Source organism: Danio rerio, chromosome 1 (genome assembly GCF_049306965.1).
Source record: "Danio rerio strain Tuebingen ecotype United States chromosome 1, GRCz12tu, whole genome shotgun sequence".
Classification (NCBI taxonomy): domain Eukaryota; kingdom Metazoa; phylum Chordata; class Actinopteri; order Cypriniformes; family Danionidae; genus Danio; species Danio rerio.
The window spans coordinates 43,714,400-43,732,519 of NC_133176.1; the positions used below are offsets into that span (position 1 = coordinate 43,714,400).

The following is an 18,120-nucleotide window of genomic DNA, read 5'->3' on the forward strand; positions in this document are numbered from 1 at the left end:
CAATTTGATTCATTTTGGTAACTAATTATACTTTGCACTGTGTTAATCGCATATTGTGAGTGTATTTCTCTTGGCATTGTTTCTTACATATTCATAACAGTAGTAAAAAAAAAAGAGTTGACCTACAAATGACGCGCCCCCTGCTGTCCGCGAGGCGACGAGCACCGGAGCAGCTTGACCCGGAGGAGAAGCGCCGCATCGGCCATTTTGGGCTCAAAGGGGGCTTTTCTGTCACCACGTGAGGGCTGGGTTAATTAGTCCGACACGGGCGCTAAATCGAGCCGAGCGAGGACTCCGAGAACAAGGGAGTGATAACCGGGCAAGACGCTGCTTCTCAAACCTGCACTCGCTTCACATGTGCTGAAATAGAGAGTGAACAGGATGCCGACAGTCACTTTGCCTCCCAAAGAAAACGCTCTGTTCAAGAGGATCCTGGTGAGTGCTAATGCTCCACCACAGCCACATCCATCCCACAAATACAGCCCGCGAGCTGCTGTCATTGGCGTTAAAGAGAGCTAAAGTTAATGCTTCTGCAGATCCACTGCTTTTTATTGTGCTAAACTCAGCCATCAAGAGTGTATTTTTGTTAAATGGAGGTTAGCGTTTAGCTTGTTAGCTGCTAGCTGTCAGTGTGCTAATGTAGCTAAACATACAGACACAATGCTGTCGGAAAGAGGTTGTCAGTGGAAGGGCGAAGGCGAACAGGGGTTGTAACTTAGGGAATTGTTTATGTTATTTGATTTTGCTTAATTTAATTGAGGGTTTTATTCAGTTTATGTATGATCAAGGAGTGAGGGTGAATCATGTTGCATGTCACTGACTGAAGTCAGCCTCATTATGGCCTGTTCATCCAGCAAACCACTTTTTAAGACTTTCGTAGTGAACACAATATTCTGATTTACTATTGAGTGAGCTTTAGTGTGTTCTTTGTTAATGTAAGATGTGCTCAACATGTTCGTAGTGTTTGTGTTGTTTGCTTTTGAGGGAAAGGCTGAAAGTTGAGTGATGCTCAACTTCAAAACTACAAACACTTGACAGTTCGTCGTGAAAGCATGTAGCCTTTTCGTTTTTAGGGATGTTGTTCTGCTTTCTTGTAAAGGTTTTGGATCCTTGACTCATGAGTGTAGTTGTGCATTTTGACTTCCTACTTTATATTTCATGACACTTGTTTGAACCATTTTCTTTTATCATAAAGTGTTCTGTTCTTTATCTGCACAACTCTGGTTTGCACTCATTTGCCATATACCCTTAATGTTATTGTATTGTTTACAATTTTTTATTCCTTATGTATATTTTTAGACTACATTTTATGTACAATAATATATATTGTAAAATTTCTTTTTCTTAAAACTACTTTTTTATATTAATATTATATGTTAGGCACCTAGGATCTGAGAGTAACGTAATTTCGATTCTCTAAATGTCCTGTACATGTGGCTGAATTGACAGTAAAGCTGACTTTGACTTTGACAAGTTTACTTTAAATACAGTGCTCATCATATGCAAATAAACTCCTCACAAAGCTATCTTTATATTTTTAATAGGAAGCTATACAATATTGTATGTTTGCATATACATTAGATTAGTCAGTAACAAAGCCAAATCTGGAACTTATCTAACAAAATAACTTATGATATCAGTCCAAAAACGAGCACACCCGAATTTATGTTATAGAAAAATATTAAGCAGAATTTTTAAAAAGCGTGGGGAAAAAGCAAAACAAAAAAGGAAACATTTAGTTGAAATTTTGTAGGTTGTAATTTATTTTTTGAAATATTTTGCTTGAATTTAATTGTATTATTTTTCAATTTCTAAATATAAATTCGGTGACTTAAATATAATTTTAATAAATATATTTGTTTAATAAATCTGTTTTGTTTAAATGCACCAAAATACATTGCCTATATTGACTGAGAAATATACAAAAATAATAATGGGGTGTACTCAATTATGCTGAGCTCTGTAGATTAAGTACTATAGTAGAGTCTAATGTGGCCAGTCATTTGAGTTGGTATATGTGACTTCAAACAGTTTAAAAGCCAAAAATGCATCTCTTTATTTTGCAAAAGATAATATTCAGAGGTTAAAAGATGCAAAATTTGACAAATCGGTTTGTACCGCAGGTTTGAAGTCAAAGGCAGTTTTTAGAAAAGCTTGAAAAAATAGTTAGTTTTTAATTTGTGTACTGAATAAATACCTTTTCAGTAATGGAAAGAGTTTAAAAGATAGTTATTTGTTTATTTTGAAAGTATTGAAACATCTTTGTGCACTTGGTTGGAGCTCTAGTAAAGTTTAATTTGCACATCAAATTTAACACATTGGTTTTGTGTTAAAAGTTGTACATTCATTCTCAAAGGCTTGTGCTGTAGATCCTATTTCTATATTTGTTTGCATTATAAACTGAACCAGTCTGATGTAGATTTTAAAAGCTAATGGTGTATAAGAACTATGTAATAATACACTATTATTTTAAAGCATAACACATGCCATTAAATGTACAATAACATTTTAATCTATTTTTCTGTTAATTTTGTCTGCTAATTATCTCTTGTGTGTGTATATACTAAAAGTTTTATAAAAAAAAAATACAATACAAATAATACATTATGAACTTGGATAACTATATGATTTAGATTTCGCACTCATTTATTGGTCAACTTTAAAGCATTGTGTTTTTGTTCCCTCCACAAGACTAATCCTCCAGTCTCATTCTTGAATTCTGGCAGCTGCTTTTTTTTAAAATAATTTTTTATACAGTTTAAGAATTTAAATTATGTCACTGTTAACAGCCTTGGGGTTAGTGCATAGACACACAGCACCAAGGCACTCACGGCGACACGAGTTCGATTCCTGGCTCAAGGTACTTTGCCGATCATTCCTTTTTGCTCCCCACACTTTCCTGTCTGTAAATCTTCATGATCCTGTCATACTAAAGGTGAAAACCTCTAAAAAATTCTGATTTAAAAAAAAATGTGAATTTTTGTTAAAAAAAAAAAAAAACAGAATTTGAATGAGAGTAAAGCCTTAAGACAGACATCCTCAAAATACTAGATTTAAATTTACTTTGCTTTATTGTCCTGCATGATTGCATTGTCGGTGGTTCATGTGGAAAGATGCTGTTTCCAGTGGTCAGTTGTTGATTCTGCCAGCAGATGTTAGATTGCTATTGTTTGGAATGCTTTCCAACAATCTTAGACCTCTGGGTCTGCACTGTCTAAAGTATTCAAGATCATCTGCATGCAGAGTTGCTTTCTAATTCTCTGCTTTCTAATGTTAGAGTATTAAAGATATTTTGAGTTCCTTATACAAACTGTTGTACCTCAGTTTCATTCTGTGTTGTTGTTCTCTTCTTTTTTTGCAGAGGAGTAGTAACGTGTCCCCAGCCCTTATGAAATTCATCTTAAATGTTCATAAGTCTGCACAAGTATAAGTTATAATAGAAAAGTTATACTTTTAACCGTTTCAAAAAGGGTGCTGTTATTATACTATAGTAAAGCAGTTGTACTGATTTTGGTGTGGGACAGCAGCACTAAAAACATGTTTCTGTGTTTGTGTCCCTTCTGTGTGTAGAGTGAGCTCATGAAATGATGCATTCTATAGATATCAAATAAAATTTTCCCCCCAATTTTTTAAAATGTTTTATTTGTTTTTGGTTGCATGTAATGTATGTTACAGAGGTAAAAGCATAACTTTTTTAATACACTTACAACAATGGCAAAAATACAATTATCAACGAGCTGTGTCAATTGACAGTATAATGCATTTAAATGAAGAACATGAATGATAAGTGGCATTTCTGGCATTAAAAATGTTATTTCTGTTTTTTTGGACAAAAGATAGAACTGTCCAAAAATAACAGCTGAAAAAAGCCTATGCTGTATTGCATCACTGGTTTTATTATGCTTAAAGCTGTTGTTACTGCATGGCGTAAAGCAGCTTTCAAAGTGGACACAGAAAGCACTGCGCTATGAAGCCCATTCATTTCAGTAACTCAATATTCTGCTGATGTACATGTATACTTGTCTATGCATGAACTACACATGCTCACTGGAGAAGCAAAGTCGGCTTAAAATTACGCACTGACAAGATACTTTACTGTCATGGCAACGCTAGTAAAATTACTTTTTAAAATAAAAAGTGTTTATTTTGTTGTTTTTAAATCATTATAATTTAAGTTTAAATTAAGTCTTAGAAAACTACTTTTTTAGTAATCAATATACTTACTTAGTAAAATAATTATTATAAAAGTACTTTCGATTTTCAGTCATGTGTCCAGAATTTTCTGTATCTGCCTAAAATTTAAATTTCAGTGCTTTCATAGTTTGGGTTTATTATTTAAAAATCAACAACAACAACAACATTTACTATATTATATGTTTTCAAAAAACCAACAAGCAAATTAGTAAATGCACTTCAATGCTGAGTCTGACTGGCATGTTATCAGAATTATTTTTCACTGTCTAGCTAAAATGTTAAACTTATTTTGGAAGGTTAATCATGTATTTTCAAATTAAAGTTACGAAATAAAAAAAAAAATAAAAAAAAAATAAAAAACCTTCTCTTTGACTGATAGTGGAATGTTTTGTTCAAAACCTGTTTTAATACAAAATTGTTTAATATAACTTGAAGTTGTGTTTTAAAAAGAGTAGCTTGTGCTTTATTATCCTGTTGTACTTGCACAGAATTGTTGGCTTGGCATGTGATTTTAATTGTTTAAGTTGGAAGTCTATGGTTTATAGGATGCACTGGATTGATCTGAAGTGAACTCACTGATTCAGTAGTGTGTTATTGAATGGAGAAGAGCAGATTGCAGATTTGCTGACAGAATGAGGTGATGTTAGTGATCTCACCACCTGCTGGCAGAGCAGAGGCCTGTGGAATAAAGAGGAAACAGAAGCTGCTCCAAATAGAACTGCTCAGAGTAAATTATCGTCATTTACTGGGTTTGCAGGGGACAGTGCAAGTGAGTGTTTGACTGTATGTGAATATCAAGCGTACAAGGCCTTCTTTGGATTGTCTTTAGAAAGCAGTAACTTAGAAAAAGCTGCATCTATTGTTTGTTTATATCGTTTTGAAAAGGTTTTTAAGAGTCTACAGTCACTTAGCCTATCTGCACAGCCTATATTCTTTTTTGAAGAAACTGATTATTAATTGATTCCTATTTATGTTCAGTGCTTTCAGATGGAGCTGCATCTACACCATAGTCATGGTACATTGACTAGCTATGCAAAATGGAAATCAAGATAATCCTTCAAAATTATTCTGCTGTTAATCCTGCTACATCTGATCTGAAAGGCATTTGAAATTTCCACATATAATATTTTTACTCCAACTTAATATCTTCAGTTGATCGTTTGAAATAAATGCATCTGTGGGATTATTTCCTAATCGTGTGATTTGATGCATTAAATCAATGAAAGCAGGAAAATCTTCTGTTTATTGATCAAAGTTGTTTCTTTGTGGGTATTATGGAGTTCGTGCACAAGAGCACCCTCTGGCCTTTGAAATAGATTTACTACTATTACAGAAATGCGCTTCCCTGGCAAGATGTGCATGACTTTATCGTGCATGACTTTATCATGTCTAAGATTTAATTTTAATGAATCAACCATCCTTATATGCTGTCAGTGCATAGTTAGTCTAGATTACCTTATTACAAAAGATTTATAATGTTAATATTTATTTATTTTTTAAAATTTCTTCTCTGTTTTTGTCCTCAGAGATGTTACGAACATAAGCAGTACAGAAATGGGCTGAAATTCTGCAAACAGATCCTCTCCAATTCAAAGTTCTCAGAACATGGAGGTAAGAACCACAGGTGGAAGTGTTTGTGACGGCTACAACCAGACATCACTAATACAAAGTTAATTGTGATATAAACAATGTTAATTAAGTGAGAAAAATGTGTTCTAAAAAACTTCAACATGCATAAATTTACGTCAACATTTATTTTTGTTTTGAAATATTTAGTCATTGGGAACAATTTCTGATGTCATTTTAAAATAGCACAGCATTAAATTAATATTAAAGGCACAGTTTGTAAATTTTCACAGCTAGAGGGTGCATATTCACAACAAACAAATGCAAAGTTTGGTTATGCCATGACTGAGTGTGGAACCATGGGAGTTGTCATCTTCACTACATCCTTCATGTCTCCTGCAGAAACCATGTAAACTACGACACCTGGCTTGCATGTAGCAGTGCATTTATTCTTCTGCCTTCTATTTGTGTTGCTCTGACAATAACTCATTGGAAATGCTAGCTGGCAATGGGATTTCTATGTTCTTCTGTGTCGAGTTTCTTCGTAGGTGTTTTGTTTACATCAGACATGCCTGTTATTCTAACTTGCTGTACAAGTAGTTCAAACTCGCTAATTCGGGGGCAAGAACCTGCAGACATGCAACAACTTTAATCATAAAGTAAATACAAAACAAAAAGATCTAGTACCTTACAGCCTTATTCTGAAATGGATTAAATTCGTTTGTTTCCTCAAAATTCTACACGCAATACCCCATAATGACAATGTGAAAAAAGATACTTTCCAGATGAACTGAATTTTAATAAAAAGCCATACATGTACACACTGTGCCTTTTAATAAAGCATTGCTGATTTAAAAAAAAAAAACAGGTTTTATCTCTATCATTTATCCTCTTTGAGTTTACTTTAGGTCTATGAGTGAAAGGTTAAAGATTATGCTCATTGTAGAGACGCTGGCGATGAAGGGCTTGACGCTAAACTGCCTGGGGAAGAAAGAAGAAGCCTATGAACTAGTCCGCCGAGGGCTCCGAAATGACCTGAAGAGCCACGTCTGTATCCTTGGAGCTTGAGACCATTACACGCTTATGAATGCTTTCAGTTTGATATTTAAATGCATTAACCCATCAGTATTCAGAACAGAGTGTGGTAATGGTCCATGTGTTGGAATGAGTTTGTTTCCTCATGTTCACAGCACCAGAATTAACACTCGTCTCAGTTTGAAGCCTGTCGCTGGCGGTGGGATGCTGGATGTCCGCCAAGATTCCTGCCCTGTGTCTGACCATGATGCGCAGTGACACCATGAACTGTTTGGAGAGCTAAACACATAGTGCAGTGTTTCCTCGCTGACAGCCAAATGCTTCACATCCCAGAGGTTCATGTTAGACACAGAAAATTACCATTTTATAATAGAATAGGCCACTTCAGGACTTTAATATGTTGTTTTATTGGCTTTCTGTGTTTTCAGAATACCAAAAAATGAACAAGCAGACCCTGTACTTTCCATTGAGCCATCCAATGTTTAAAGATTTTAAACCTATTATAGTATTTCATAGGATTAGTAAATGGCAAAAAGAATAGTATTAAACAACAAACTATATGACATTAATCCTGTTCTGTGGGTAAAATTGGCATTTGTATTTTCAGTGATGATCACGGTTATGCCATATAAAAGCAGGGTTAAATGAGGTAGAATTGCAAGTTATTGATTTAGTTAAAGTTATTGATTTCACAATTTTATTAATCCTCTTCACAAGTCCAACATCTCACACATTTTGTGAAATTGTTCTAGTTCTTTTAAAGAGATTATATCACCATACACCATCATTTCCTTCTTTTGTTGAGTACAAAACAAGATATTCTGAAGAATGTTCTATTAAAAGCAGGAGTTGACATATAGTGTTTACAAAAATACTATTAAAGTCAACATTTTCCCAACAACCGTTATTTTGTTTGTTAGGGAAAAAACTTTAGTTTAATTAGAAAATGTAGCCAAGATACTGTCAGCTTAAACGGTATATTATATTTTTATGAATTTAGATGCCACTTTATTATTATATCAAACGTAAGCCAATTAAATTTGGCAACATATTATGACCCCCCCCCCTGCTTAGTGTGCAGGTTAAAAAAACAAAACATCTCAGACCTTGTGAATTTTCTCTGGGCTCAATTCTGGACTGACATCAGTCCTCTAGTGTTGAATTCTGTCCTTGCAATGTTTTTTGCTTTCCTTAACATGACATTTTCAGGTTGGCATGTGTATGGCCTGCTCCAAAGGTCTGACAAGAAGTACGACGAGGCTATTAAGTGTTACAGAAATGCACTGAAATGGGACAAAGACAACTTGCAGATCCTTCGAGATCTGTCTCTGCTGCAGATCCAGATGAGAGACCTGGAGGGTTACAGGGTGAGTGTGTGTGTGTTTCCTCACTACCTTTTTGTGTTTGTGTAATTGCATTTAGCTTTGCCAGCACAGAAAAAAAATGTTTTAAAAGTCTAGGAACTGAAATGATTTAATGTTGGGGTTAATAATAATAATAAGTTGTAAAATACACACAGCGTTGGTGGACATGAAAGACTTCTATCTAAAGCAGTGGTCCCCAACCACTGGGCTGCGGACCGGTACCGGTCCGTGGAACAATTGGTACCAGGCCACATAAGAAATAATAAATCATTTCTGTAGAAAATATTCCCCCCGCGACTTGGTTTCTTCCACTCACCCCCGCCATCTCACGTGAAATGGACTATGCCAAAATCCAACACGGAGCGCGAAGAATGATCGCTAGAATATATCTCAGGGGTTGTTGTAGATAGTTTAAAGTTATAAAACCGGTATTATAGAGTCCAAATCAGCAGACCATTTAAGGATTGTGCATATATGTGTGCGTGCATCTCTAAGTGAGTACCCGAAATCATTACAATATGTATCTATATGGAGTTTCACATAATCATTCTCATTAGGGCTGTAACATGCCAATGCATACATTTAATTCAGCTATACGATTGTATTATTGTTAATATGTTCGTCAGATGAAATGTTTGGCACAGATGTTATTTATTTGATGCATATAAATCTTGATTGTAACATAATTGCAACTAGCGCATGCGCACTGAATTGTTCATGATTAAACTGGATGCACCAGAGCAGCAGCTGTGTTTACGTGAAGACCCCCCCGGCCCACACCGGTCCGTTGTAAAATTGACAACCGTTGACCGGTCTGTGGTGATTAAAAGGTTGGGGACCACTGATCTAAAGCGTATACAATCTTACCAACCTTAAACTTTTGAACAGCAGTGCATTTTTTATTGTTGGACTATGTTTTACGTGCTTTAATATGCAACTATACTAAAGTATCAGGTTAATAGATTCATTGCATTAGAGAGCCCAGTTTTGCACAACGTAAAGGTAAAAAAAACAAATACAGGTCAAGTACAGGGCAGTGACTCAGCAATGTCCTTTTCCTGTCTTTTGTTTCTTTGTCTTGTACACTGTGATAAAGTTGCTGTTTAATGTTTCATGCCTTCCGGCGACTCTGATACCTGCTTCTACCACTGAAATGAAAACCTTTTAGATTTGAGCTTTGTGCAGTCTGGCTTCACTGTTTTCTGTAGTTTTAAACCCTACTTTAATGCATTGATTTGAAAGGGATCCTGTTTCTTCTCTGCATTCAGCAAAGCATAAACCTTTTTAATGGGAATGTCAGAGTGTCATTGTTTAAACTGTCTTGCAGGAGACGCGGTATCAGCTGCTGCAGTTGCGTCCTGCCCAGCGGGCGTCGTGGATTGGTTATGCCATCGCGTATCATCTCTTAGAAGACTATGAAATGGCTGCCAAAATCATTGAGGAGTTTAGAAAAACACAACAGGTAAATACAGGCAGAACTGGTCTATAAAGTAAGTCTGTAGTTATTTTTCATTGGCTGTCAAAATTAGGGTTGATGTCAACCAATTTAGCATCGTACGATGTCAAATGTAAAATATCACTATGGACGATGGCATCTTTGTCGTAGGCGGCGGTGAATTAATTATTTATGAATAATTAATTAGTTCATAACGAATTAAATATTTGTAGCCTATTGTTTGTAACTACCTGACACACAAATTACCTGTTACTAGTTACACACAAATTACCACCTGTCAATCACTTTTTTCTGCGAATGAGTAGGCAGAGTGATCTGTGTTTTAATGGTGCCGACAAACTTGGTTTATTAAAAAGGTCCCTTGATAAACTGTCTGACGTGCACTGCTCTGTGTTGTTTTGTGTTCAAAGCACCCTCTGACTGCCTGGAGCTCAGACGTGCTTATATGCTAGAGTGCTTGACAGTGTGTGTGTGTGTGTGTGTGTGTGTGTGGTCACATGATGGCCAATTTTTAGCTGTATAGTGTGGAAGGAGGGCTTTTCAGAAATGCTAGATGAAACGCCAGTGTGGACGTTTTTGTTATAAAATGCCATTTTAGAATGGCATTTCTTAATGTGTTAGTGTAGTTTCTAGAAGTATTCTTGTAAATGGGGTCTTAGTGTGTATTTTTCGCAAGCGTGTTGCTGCTGCGATGGGGGCGGGGCAGATGATCGGGATGCAGGCTCAGCATCGTGATGTCTATTGGCCAAAATGTTGAGGCCTGTATCCGTGAGCGATCAAGATTTTTAAACTGACCATCTGAAACGAAAGTAAAAAATAAGTACATTGAAACCAATTGAAATTAAATTAATATGCAACAATGTTATTTATATAGCACATTTCATACACAATGGTAATTCAAACTGCGTTACATAAACAATAATAAAAAAAAACAATTAAAAGTTTAATTCAACAGTGCATTCAACAGTTTGAATTTATAATGTTTGTATTTTTGACAGTTTTATGTTATTAAAGTTTTTATCCACATTTTACTTTTAATAGTGATTAATGAATTCAATCGTTTTATTAAATTAACAAATTCTCATAACATCTACATAAATATAAAAAACTGCCAGAGATGGGTTGGTCAGGTAATGTCAGTATTAAATAAATTTATTTATTTATTTATTGTATTATTATCATTTTTTTTATAAGTTAAACAAGAAGTTCTATATTACAGTGTTGGCTTACTACCTGTACTTCTTATGTCCCTGTTAGCTTTGAAAGAGCATGGGGAGAGTTAGCAGGAGTGGTTAATGAGGTATTGTAAAGACTTCAACCTGACACTTCAGGTCAACAGAGGTAACACAATGGCACACGGTTATTGTGGCAGCCAAGATTAGGCTCTTACTTCCTTTCATCGGTTTGCAGCATAACAGGAAACTACAAGTTGGCAGGCTAAATAAATTATTTTATTTAGCCTGCAAAAAAAATTTTATTTGAATATTAAAAAACACACTTGTGTTGGTACTGTGGTTTAATGCCTTTTTCTTCATAATATTTTTGACTGGTCATTTGCCATATAAGCTATAAAATATGAAATGTTAATGCTAAATTTACGGTTCTGTAAAAAATAATGTGGAATAAAATGCAGTGTATTTTTTTATTAATTAATAATTTTTTCTTTGGACATTACGATTGCAATTTGATTTACGATTTAATTTTGTAGTCAGTAGCTCAATCTGTAAGGTGTGGCAACAATTCTGCAACAGCTTTTAAAAATTCCCTGTTTTGTTCAGCGTCTATGCCTTTAAAACCAAATATTCCCATATTACAAATGCTGTATTTCTTTAATATTTGTATATTAAAGGTTTTTGAAGTGGCAGATGCCATAATCCCACTGTTCCCGCTTTCCTGTTTATTTGTTTTTTTATTGTGGGCATAGCTCAGTTGCACAATTCTGGTTGAGCAGAACGAAAGTGTGCTCACTCAATTGGCTAGTAAGTCTGTCACACAGCCGGCAGTCACGCATTTGCTCTGTGCAAGGGAAATGAAATAATACATATACATTTCATATTGCAGCCTCTTGCGAATAACTAATTGCAATGCTTCAAATTCCGATTGCGATTTGATTTCGATTGATCGCATATCCCTAGTTCAGCAGTGCCCAAACTTGGTCATGGAGGGCCAGTGTCTTGGAGAGTTTAGCCCCAACCCTAATCAAACACACCTGAATCAGCTAAGCAAGCTCTTACTAGATATACTAGAAACTTTCTGTTATTAACTTCTGCATATTTTTGTGGCCAAATGCAGCTATCTGAACAGAAAATGCATGAAGTGAAACTGAAAAAAGGCACCCTAAAACTGTCAGTAAGTGGTGGTTAGTTTTCAGCTTGTGTAGTAAGCAGATGCAGACGAAGCACTAGTGATTTACATGTAGTCATAGCAAATAGGAGATGCAGATATCTTGTGGCATGATTTTGACGTACTTCAGACTGCAAAAGATAGTTGGAGCAATGGAACAGACAAAAGATGAGATTGGTTCAAGGGTGACGGCCACTGGACGTGACCAAATAGATTTTTTGTGATTTACATGTATAGTGAAATTATTTGTGCTTTATGGCTGGAATTATGATGAGGATAAATCGATAAATGGTTTAGTTTAACTCTTCCCCTGCAGTTAACCAGAGAAAACGCTTCCCTGACATTGATGAGTTTTACGCCAAGCCATGTTTTAGGTGTATTACAGTAGGGAAAGCCCTAACGCACAAGTGTCAAACTCAGTTCCAAAAGGGCTCTGCACAGTTTAGTTCCAACCCTAATTAAACACACCTGATTAAACTAATTGAGTCCTTCAGGCTTGTTTGAAACCTACAGGTAAAGTGTGTTGGAGCAGGGTTGGAACTAAACTGTGCAGGGCTTCGGCCCTCCAGCAATTGAGTTTGACACCCCTGCCCTAACGCATGTCCCATGTGTGACAGGATGTCAGATACTCCTCCAGGAAATGAAAACTGAGAGAAAATAAGATCGTGAATAAAAATAAGAGTAATACAACCATTCTTTGGCTTAATCCCTGCTGTTTTTAGTTCTGTTTTAGATCTCGTCTCGACCCGAGGCTAAAATAAAGAAGCTTCATTTTTATTGTGTCATTGTTTCTGGTTGCACACCTAACATAGTAGGCTACCTAATATGGTAAATACATATAATTATTTACGTTTATAAATATTTTTTAATAGCAAAATTGTCTGCAAATTTCTGTGAATTACCGCCACAAAACGTAATTTCTATCGCAAAAAATCTTGAAAAACTAGGGGGTCTGCACAGTGAGGATTTTTGCACTCTTTCTTGTAGTCATGAATTTGAACGTGAAAGCATTGTAAAATGTGTTAAATAGGTTGTGCTGTAATATGACCAAAGCAAGAGTGAAATCTTGATTGCTGAGCAGTGGCAAGATATATATATATATATATATATATATATATATATATATATATATATATATATATATTTTTTTTTTTTTTTTTTTTTCATTTTATTTATTAATTTTTTTTTAGCTAAGTATTTGGCTGCTGAAAAATCTGATTCAAATACATAGACTATAAATATTGCACATTCTTACAATCTTTTGGAGAAATTAGTTCACCCAACATATCCATTCTCTCAAAAAGGTTTGTGTTGAACTTGTTCAATATGAAACATGCAGTACAAATAGCTTTTAACTTTCTCTTTTTTTTGACAGCAAACAAAACCCGTTACACACATGTACATTTTGGTTCTATTAAAATATATGAATAATATTAAAATTAAATGCTAATGAATAATGTTAAGTGAAAGATATATACTGATTTGTTTTTCTCACTTGGCAATCTGTTTTAGATTACATAAAGAAGATGGAGCCTTCAGTTAATTTAGAAGAGTAGAACTAATATATATATATATGCTCCATCTTCTTTATGTAATCTAAAACAGATTGCCAAGAGAGAAAAACAAATCAGTACAACCTCTTACAAAATATCATATTTTAAAAAGTTCCATAAGCCATTGCTCAAAGGTTGCAGGAAATTCTGATCAATATTACCCTTCTGGCTAAAGCATAGCAAAGCATGTTTTTCTTACAACTCCATTCTCTATTAATGTGTGTCTATTTTATGGTTTTCTTGAATATTTGTTTTGCTCTTGTTTTTTTTTTTTCTCCAGACGTCACCTGATAAGGTGGATTATGAGTACAGTGAGCTGCTGTTGTATCAGAATCAGGTGCTGAGAGAAGCAGGACTCTTGAGAGAAGCTCTGGAGCATCTCACCACCTACGAGAAGCAGATCTGCGATAAACTGGCTGTGGAGGAAACCAAAGGTACGTCAGCACAATTTTTCGCATTTGTCTTGCTTCCTTATGTCTGCAGTTGCATTATCATTTCGCTTTTCCAGTTCACAGTTTGCTTGTCTAGCAGATTGACTTCCTGTTTGTGAATGCCTGTGGAAAATGCTCTTTCTCGTGTGTAGGTGAGCTTCTGTTGAATCTGGAGCGGTTTGAGGAGGCGGCAGATGTGTACAGAAGACTGCAGGAGAGGAATCCGGAGAACTGGTTGTATTACCATGGCCTGGAGAGAGCCCTCAAGCCTGGTATGCAAGAAAACTGATTCGCTGGGAAAGTTTTCAACTATTTGTAGGCCCTGTGATTTCTGCAAAGCTGAAAAGGGCAGACTGAGTCACAGACTTCAGGAAAACCATGTTATTCTAGTGTTAGGATTGATCGGATTTTGGATGTATAAAACCAAAGTAATGCTACGCTATATGAATAATTAAATATTAAAGGGATGGTTCACCCAAAACTAAAAATTGTCATGTCACCTTCTTGTCACAAACCTAGATTCTTTTTTTATGTTGAACACAAAAGAAGATATTTTGAAAAAATGCTTTAAACCTGTAACCATTGACTTCCATAGTGGGAAAAACAAATATTACGTATTTCAATAGTTACAGGATTCATTTTTCAAAATTTATGTTTTGTCTTCAACAAAAAAGGAAACAAGTGTTTGGAGAGAAGAGGGTGAGTACATTTTCAGTTTTATGTGAACTATTCCTTTTTACTTGCCGTTTTACTATTTGAAGACATGAACACATGGGCTTTATGTCTGGAGTAGATCTCTTTTATAGCATTTTTAAATCATTTTGTTGATTTATGTTAGAAAAATTATAATGGTCCAGGTCTGGGAGGAGATCCCTCAGGAGACCATCTGACACCTTATCAGGAGCATGCCCAGGCGTTGCAGGGAGGTTATACAGGCATGTGGAGGCCACACACACTATTAAGCCTCATTTGATTTGTTTTAAGGACAGTTCGTCAAAGTTGGATCAAAATGTCGTGTTTTTTTCCACTTTGATTTTGAGTGTTACTCCAAATCCAGACCTCCATGGGTTAAAAAATTGGATTTTCAGTGATCATTCATGTTGTCAGCACATATAACCATGTAAAGAAGTATTTGATAAATATTTCCATCCTTCAGATCTAGGATGTGTTGTTTTAATGTCCCCCCCCCCTTTTTTTTTGAGTAGTTTATAATATCATTTTTATAAAACTAAGCAGTTTTACATATCATCTTGTATACATGAAAACTCTCAGTATCTTTAAGACAAACCTTCAAAATAAAAGTCTGGTTTTTAGATTTAGGCTAAATTGAAAAATACATAATTTTTTTGTAGGATTTCTGAAATTTTAATTGTTCAATTCGTCATAAATGTAAAAAATCAAATCAAACAAGTTTCATGTTTTGACTTTACCGGGCATGCTTTGGGATATTGCAAAAATATGTATTTTAACTATTAAAATGGAGTACAGAAATTATTTATTTATTTTAACCAAAACTAAATTTTAATATATATATGAGAGAGAGAGAGAGAGAGAGAGAGAGAGAGAGAGAGAGAGAGAGAGAGAGAGAGAGGGAGAGGGAGAGGGAGAGAGAGAGAGAGAGGGAGAGAGCGAGAGCGAGAGCGAGCAGGGGTGGCCAACCCTGTTCCTGGAGAGACACCTTCCTGCAGATTTCAGGTGCTACCCATATCAAACACACCTGAACCAATTAATTAGGACCTGAACACCATGTGATAATTACAGGCTGGTGTGTTTGATATGGGTTGCAACTAAAATCTGCAGGAAGGTGGCTCTCCAGGAACAGGGTAGGCCACCCCTGATATAGAGCCTTGAAATGCACATTAGATTTAACAGTTACACATTAATTTAACAGAACACCATTTTTATTTATTTATTTATTTATTTATTTTCAGCAAGTACAGAAGAAAAGTTGAAGATTTATGAGGAGGCCTGGGAGAAATACCCTAAAGGTCTCGTTCCTCGCCGGTTACCACTCAGCTTCCTGTCAGGTACGCATCTCTTTCTCTGGTCTGAAACATCAGGTTTGTTTGTACATTGTATTTGATTTGAAATGTAATTCTTCTCTTTGTTCAGGGGATACGTTTCGGGAGTGTCTGGATAGGTATTTAAGAATGAATTTCAGTAAAGGCTGTCCTCCAGTCTTCACCACACTCCGATCTCTCTATCAGGACAAAGAGAAGGTGAGGAAACTCATTACTGATGTACATAATGACTGGGGTTTACATTCAGAAGAGTTTTTCACATTTTGTTTAAATCGCAGGTCTCGATAATTGAAGAATTAGTTGTTGGTTTTGAAACATCGTTACGAAGCTGTCGAATGTTCAGCCCTGATGGTATGTTGAGTTTTCCTTTTGTTCCATGAATTTAAATGTCTTGTGTTTGTAACTCAGAATCAAACAATGGCTTTGCTAGTGCTTTGCAACATATTAAAACATTTAAAAAAAAGTAAACTGATCAAATTGAGTTCAATTAAACAATATTTAACATTTGAAGTGGGTCAAGTCTGTTGAATGAGGATAATCTATTTCAAATGATGACTACTGTATAATAAATAATTCCTTTTTTATATTGTCTATATGATGCATAGTACACCTAAGGTATATTTTATATAACCATTTTAAATATATTTTATTGTTTAATTTTTAATGATTATAATTTAGTTGTGTAGATTGGTCAGAAATGAAAGCAAGGGGTTCTCAAGCAGATAAACAAGAGTAAAACAAGTGTAATGTAGCTTTAATTATTTTATTCTGTACATACGAATATGTCCTGTTTTAATTTTGTATATATTTTTCTGACCAAACAGTATTTATTATTATATATTGTTACCACGATTTACTTACATTTGTCATTTAAATTATTTTCAGTGTAACATTAAAAAAATACAAAAATATTGTCATTGTAAAAAAATGTATCAATTGTCAGGAATATTTTGAAATATTTGCTGAAATTGTAAATGCAAAGTGGAACCCTCAAATCTTAAATGATTAACAATCTCCTTTTATATATACTTTTATATCTTTTTAGGAAATGCAAAAAAGAAAAAAGAAAATGCAATAAAACATTGGAACTTACATGAACAGTTGACTGGTCACATATGTCCTTACAGGTCACATTAACAAATACATTTAAAAATCAGTTTACACAATGTAAAGGCATAAGCACAATCCATTTTTCCCAATATTGTAGGTATTTGTGTATATTTGTCCATTTGTAGGTTTAATGAAAAAAGTCATCCTCTCCATATTTTAATAATTAGGGTGCTTTCACACCGTTGGATCGATTCTTTTGTTCTGAAACAGGGATTAAAATTGTTACAATGTTGCACTTAGTTCTTGGTGCGGTTCGCTTTCACACTGCAGTTTCTAAATAGACCAAAATAGCTAAAAGTCACGTGCGAGTAAACCCTACATTGGTCAGAGTTTAAGGGTTTATTTTGCAGAGTCTCGCTCAGCTGTCTTGCGTCCTTATTTTAGTTTATGACAATGAGCAATAAGACATTACAAGTGAAAAACTGTGCTTTAATTTTGAATGGTGACAGATATCCTTGAACTACCCTAATCCAGTTACTATGACCATTTATGTGAAGCTGCTTTGACACAATCTACATTGTAAAAGCGCTATACAAATAAAGCTAAATTAAATTGAATTGAATATCATCACCAAATATAAATCAGAGGTAAGACTTTCTTAGGATTTTCTTTACCACCAGGAAGAATGTTAAATTATTTATCAAAAAATTAACTGAAAAATCATATTTAAATATTTTTGTGAATTTCATTTATTCATTCATTCATTCATTCATTCATTCATTTTCTTGTCGGCTTAGTCCCTTTATTAATCTGGGGTTGCCACAGCGGAATGAACCGCCAACTTATCCAGCAAGTTTTTACGCAGCGGATGCCCTTCCAGCCGCAACCCATCTCTGGGAAACATTCACACACACACTCATACACTACAGACAATTTAGCCTACCCAATTCACCTGTACCGCATGTCTTTGGACTGTGGGGGAAACCGGAGCACCCGGAGGAAACCCCGCGAAGGCAGGGAGAACATGCAAACTCCACACAGAAATGCCAACTGAGCCGAGGTTCGAACCAGCGACCCAGCAACCTTCTTGCTGTGAGGCAACAGCAC

The 18,120-nt window shown here is 35.2% G+C and overlaps 1 protein-coding gene across 1 annotated transcript in view; it reads left to right on the forward strand.

The window, feature by feature from the left end:
- The first annotated feature begins 215 nt into the window (after window positions 1–215).
- The window catches only part of naa15b (N-alpha-acetyltransferase 15, NatA auxiliary subunit b), a 28,182-nt gene continuing 10,277 nt past the window's right edge, over window positions 216–18,120 (forward strand). Inside the window, exons 1-10 of the mRNA NM_203321.2 lie at window positions 216–435; window positions 5,721–5,805; window positions 6,707–6,811; window positions 8,005–8,162; window positions 9,487–9,621; window positions 13,792–13,945; window positions 14,095–14,214; window positions 15,874–15,969; window positions 16,055–16,161; window positions 16,242–16,314. Coding sequence (NP_976066.2) covers window positions 382–435; window positions 5,721–5,805; window positions 6,707–6,811; window positions 8,005–8,162; window positions 9,487–9,621; window positions 13,792–13,945; window positions 14,095–14,214; window positions 15,874–15,969; window positions 16,055–16,161; window positions 16,242–16,314 — 1,087 coding nt within the window. The 5' untranslated portion in view covers window positions 216–381. The remainder of the gene's footprint in view (window positions 436–5,720; window positions 5,806–6,706; window positions 6,812–8,004; window positions 8,163–9,486; window positions 9,622–13,791; window positions 13,946–14,094; window positions 14,215–15,873; window positions 15,970–16,054; window positions 16,162–16,241; window positions 16,315–18,120) is intronic.